Raw genomic sequence first — 5,400 nt, forward strand, 5'->3', positions numbered from 1 at the left:
AAGTTTTACTAAGTTCTCCAAATAAGAAACTAAGTCCGAGAACCCTCACTATCAAACCAGCTCCTACTCGAATTTTTCTTCTTCTTCCTGCGTCCATGTTCTCCGGCTGATGGAATCCTTTTTGTTGGTTTTCTTCCTCTTTTTGTGACATAAAAATTAGGAAGAACAATCTTAGCACGTACATACGTCACGGACCGTCCTCGAATACCCCAATGCCCACTGCTCTATCCCCCTGATTTATTTCAACATTATTCACGACTTCCCACATGCAAAACTTGGAATTGATCTGGATACATTTCCAAATAACACATCAGATCATCATCATCATGTATGTGTATCGGTCTCTTAGGATGCACTGATTCGGGAACGTAACTCAATTTTAGCTCAGTCATAGTTTCATCAACCTTTGCCTTTCTGCATATTTTCTGAACCAATGCAGAATAACTGACCTCTTCAATAGATGTCTCCATTCTAAGAGATTGATGAACTTTTTCTCTTGAAATCCATCTTAGTTCATTTTCCCTTGTTGCATAATATCCCCCGTAATCAAAAACGATGATTATCCGACGATTATTATTCATTGTGCCTGAAATAAAATAAAAAACTCACATTGGAACCTCTGTCGTGTAAATAGTATTACCAAGTTGTACCAAACTTGTGCTAGTTGTACCCGTCTAAGTTGTACCAAACTATTACCAGTTGTACCAAATACTAGCTAGCGATTGTACCCGTATCAGTTATACCTAGTCTACCAGTTGTACTACATCGACTCCACAAAATCACTATTTATTTCGGAATATTTTTACGATTCAGTTCGAATGAAGTGTTAGAATCCACTTAGTATGCGACCCATTTCGACACTAATACAAATGAGAATAAATTGAATGAGCATTCAAGGTATATACCCTAATTGCTTTAGGATGAACCTCAACAACACAAGAACCCTAATTGCATTGGTAAATAAATGTAAGAATATCACCTGAATCTTTTGCTTTGCTTTGTTGTTTGCTTCAATCCCAATCTTTTGCTTTCGTTTGGAATCAAATCGATTTCTATGGACTCGATTTGTATCGATTGGAAGGGGGAGAGGAGCAACAGTGGGGGGAGCGAGGACGAAATCGGGAGAGAGAGAGGAGAGAGAGGGGAGAGAGAAGGAATCCGATTAGTGGAGAAAAATTGATTGGATCCACATGTTTTTCTTTTTAAAATTTTTTGATTTATTAAATAAAAATGGGTTAGGGTTAAGGATAAAAATGAGATATGTTGGTCAACTTTTTGTCAAAGGGTAATTAGACCACAAAAGGGTATTGATGAATAAACTTTTGATTGCAAGGGTATTCTAGAGTTTGGTACACAAAACTTACACATTGGTAAAAGAGAAGAATTTTTGCCGAATATATAATAATTTCTCCCGCCAGTTTAAAGTATATACACTCTTTGTGTTTGAGTTTGAGTTTGATGCATCATACAAGATTCGAATAATAAATTAGTTGTCACCTTCTCTTGCTCTCTGCACCCATTGCCTCGTCGGTTTTCTTGGATCCTGCAAAGTCTGCTTCCTTCTGTTGCCATTATGTCCCCGGCCTCGGCCTCTCCCTCTGCCTCGACCTCTTCTGTTGGCAGAGCTGCTAGAGTTTGTCTCTGATTCAGCTTCTTTGGGTTCTTCTTCTCCTTGTTCTTGGCTTTGACTAGCTTCTTCTTCTTCGTTTGCTGACGATGATGCAGGGGGTGGCGGAGGAAGATACATACCAGGCACAACCCATATATTTTTCTTCGGCTGAACCAAACCGCCTTTTTCTTCCTGCAACTTTAGAATAGACTCAAACCGCTCTCTTCTAATGTTCTCTGAGTCTGACTGGAGCAGCGGATCTTCGTCCTCACCTTGTATCAAACCAGAATCCTGTTTGGTCCAAAGCATGTAAGCTGATACAGTCAATAGAGGAAAGAATAAAAGTTGAATCTTGAATTGTGGATAAAAGGTCGAAACAATGCAAACACGCAGAAATGATCTGGTGTAGATGGCTCACTCACCTGTTGAGGTGATTGAGTACCAACTAAGTCAAGAACATGTTCAATATCACTCGCATGAAATACTTTGCGGCACAATGGACAGTTTCCCAAGCTTTTATCTGCTGATCCAGAATGACCTGCAATACTTATTGCTTTAGATTATTTTGTGAAACTCCCTTTTGGAGAACCGCTATCTTTTTCAATTTCTGTCAAAAAAAGAACTTATGATACAAACCTTCTCGAGCACTTGATTCTCTACGCGGGTGTAAAGCGTCAACAGATTTCGAATCAGCATCTTTCTGTGCATGAAGCCAGTTCCACCACCTAATGATGCACTCACTGATCACTTGACATCAATAAAGGACAATTAGACACCTTAAACATTGGAAAATAATCCCAAACTAAGAAAGATAAGAGGCTAACAATTCCTCACCAGTGAAAACAATGAAAACAAGACATCAGCTTCATATATGGCATTTGTTTACACCCGTCATCCTCAGGGAATAATGGATACAAACACAGTGGACAATCTCCGTCCGGGTGATTCATAATTGTGAGCCTCTCAACTGCTTCCTAGAAACATATAAGTTTAGTACACTACAAGTCTACAAGAGATTCTAATATTAACTAGATTGCATATGCATATGTACGCACATACAAATACACATACACACATTGTCTGCTTGTGATTCAGCAAACTTCAAGCCTTTTTTTTTTTTTAATCTGCATACGACTTTTTCCTTTTCATAACGCTAAATCTACTAAACGTTTATTTCTCATCAAGAGAACGAAGTGAAATACTGAGATTCAGAGTAGCATGGTGCAATGCTACGGCACAGTAGTTAGTATACAAGAAAACATAAAGAGTTGCTTTACCTCACAAAGTTCAACAAGCATTAAAGAAGATGATAACTGAGAAGCTTTCTCTTGAACTATGCCAATCAAATGCTTTTGCCTATGCTCATCAAGACCCTTGGATTCAATCAGACTAATTCGAGGCGGTTCATCTGGATACTGTTACAACAAAAGAACATACTTTTAGCTCAATGGTCCTCCAAAAAAAAAAGCTCAAGGATAATGACATCGACACCATAACAGACCTTAGAACATGCTTGGATTCTCAAAACCGCTTCCACAAACTGCAGAGAGCATAAACAATGTTAATACATGGTAGAAATTTCAAATTTACTGATTTGGACGATCGCAAAATCTAATAACAAAGCCGAACCCTAATCTGAAAATCTCAATGAGTAAATTACGAGTTCTCAAATAGTCCTCGATCCCAAAGAACAAATCAGGAAGGAAACGGAGAAAAAAAAAAGAAACCTGCTGAGAAGAGATCTCGGCGGTACGGGGCTTCATATGGAGGTGGAGATGAGGAGGATAAGAATCCAATATGACGCAGTCTTCGCCGTAAACAGCTTCTACAGCTTCCACTTCCATCGCTACCTCTTCCTCCGTCATTGTTAAGAAGAGGAAGAGCTCTCTCGTCGTGCGGCACAGAGACGGCGAAGCAGAAGCAGAAGCAGAAGCAGAAGCAGAAGCAGAAGACCCTTTCTTTTTCTTTTTCTTTTTTTTTTTTACTTTTCGCCACGTTTTTAATTATATGTTACTATAGTTTCCTCTAATTTCTAAAACAGTCCAATACTGTATCCAAAGTTCTGATGTCGTCCAAATTTAACAAAATTTTCTCAATTCACCCTTTTTAACAGACGGCGAAAAGTGGGCTTTTATGTTTGATTAGTTCTTACATCCACAATAAGTAAATCTTTAAAAACTGCTATTAAAAAAGGTAAATAAGAAAAAGATTCGCAATAAATTAAAATAAAAAAAAGACGTGGCGGTGACGGAGTAAATTTTACCGCCGACGTGACCAAGAGGCTATGGCCGCCGTTACATACGTAGAGTAGAGAGAGAGCTTGACAGTAAGTATGTTATGAGTAGAGAGAGAGCTTGACTCGAGCTTCTTTGCTCTTACCATTCGAGAAATTTCACAGATTTTTGCACGATTTATCAACGTTTTATCGAACATATTTACTCCCTTTGTTTCATGATACGTGGCTGTGGTTTAGAGAACATGTGTTGCTTCCTTCCCTGTATTGTACGGATTGCAAAGATGGAGTATTTAAGCTGTTAGTGAATGATGGTAATTTTTCAAATCCCATACATTTGTGTCTTATCCGGTTGATGCTGTTTCCATACATTGTGGCTAGTCTAAGAAGCTTCAGTACAATACTTGTTTATAGAGAGTTTCAAAGAATTGTCTTTTACTCTTAAATTTTCTAGTTCTCTTTGAGAAGTTCAGAGTTAGTTTTGTAGAACGTATTTTCAAATTCTTCTTATTCGGAAGTTTGTAAGAGTTTTGACCAGTGACTAGATTGATTTCTTCCCCCCAACACTTTAACTTGGAACTTATGTGATGATATTTGATTTGTTGATCTTATACCTATATCTATTATTAATATAGATAAATTATATATGAACTTTTTCAATTGGTCATGTGAGATACTGTTGTTCAGGTTACAGAGACATATCTAGACCAATGACCAGACTGGTAAAAGTAGTAGAATTAGTGCATGATGAAACAAAGTTACTTCGGTTTGGTAGTAGTCCACAAGGTTGAAAATATAGCTCTTTCCTACTCTTAAGTGGTGGATGAAAAGAAAAAAAAAAAAAAACTAATACTAGTAAACTCTATTATGGATTTATTGAAGAAGGTAAAGACTCTGCCTATGTGTCTCTTTGGTGCTTTTGTTGTTGGACATGGTGCTGCTATTACTAAAAAATATTGAATATCTATTTCTAGTCTTTTTCTTGACCTGAAAATAACTTCTCAAAATATAATAATTATCTTGCTTTTTCGTCCACTCCCCGTTATCTTTTTCGATTTTGAGTCTTCACCCTTGCTGATTTTGATAGATTTAATTATCAAACTTTTTGCTCTTATTAGATGAGAAAACTATTATGAAACTAACTCGGATAGAAGAAAATTCCAGGTCTTTAGCTGGAGTACTTTTAGCATCATTAATCTCAGAGCATAAGACCAGTTATAATATGATAACAAATTATGCTTCTATGTGAGTGATATATAAACAAGTTCACTTTTTCTTGCAGGGATTTTGCTCATGTTGTTATGCGATAACCTAGTGATGTTACGCCATATATATTATAAGCAAGATCCATGTAATGTAATGTAACCTAGGGTCCGCATAATCCAACATGAGAGAATAGCCGGAGTCGAATTGTATAATTTGGGGGGAGAATCATTAACACCATTGTATAATTTGAGTGTATCAGTGAAGCTTTGTTGTGTGTAATAGTACCATTGATTGATTTGGGTGAAGAAAAGAGTAATACGACGTCGTATATATATAATTTAATGGAGCAGAT

The 5,400-nt window shown here is 37.1% G+C and overlaps 1 protein-coding gene across 2 annotated transcripts; it reads right to left on the bottom strand.

The window, feature by feature from the left end:
* On the bottom strand, positions 1,596-3,568 carry LOC104699877 (E3 ubiquitin-protein ligase RNF25-like; the record flags this gene model as incomplete). Of its 2 annotated transcripts, none has more annotated exon segments than XM_010415272.2 (7): positions 1,596-1,900; positions 2,032-2,147; positions 2,246-2,349; positions 2,444-2,583; positions 2,887-3,024; positions 3,111-3,149; positions 3,337-3,568. In XM_010415272.2, coding segments are annotated over 7 exon segments (980 nt in total), but the record flags the coding sequence as incomplete, so codon positions are not given.

This window comes from Camelina sativa, chromosome 7 (genome assembly GCF_000633955.1).
Source record: "Camelina sativa cultivar DH55 chromosome 7, Cs, whole genome shotgun sequence".
Taxonomy (NCBI): Eukaryota; Viridiplantae; Streptophyta; class Magnoliopsida; order Brassicales; family Brassicaceae; genus Camelina; species Camelina sativa.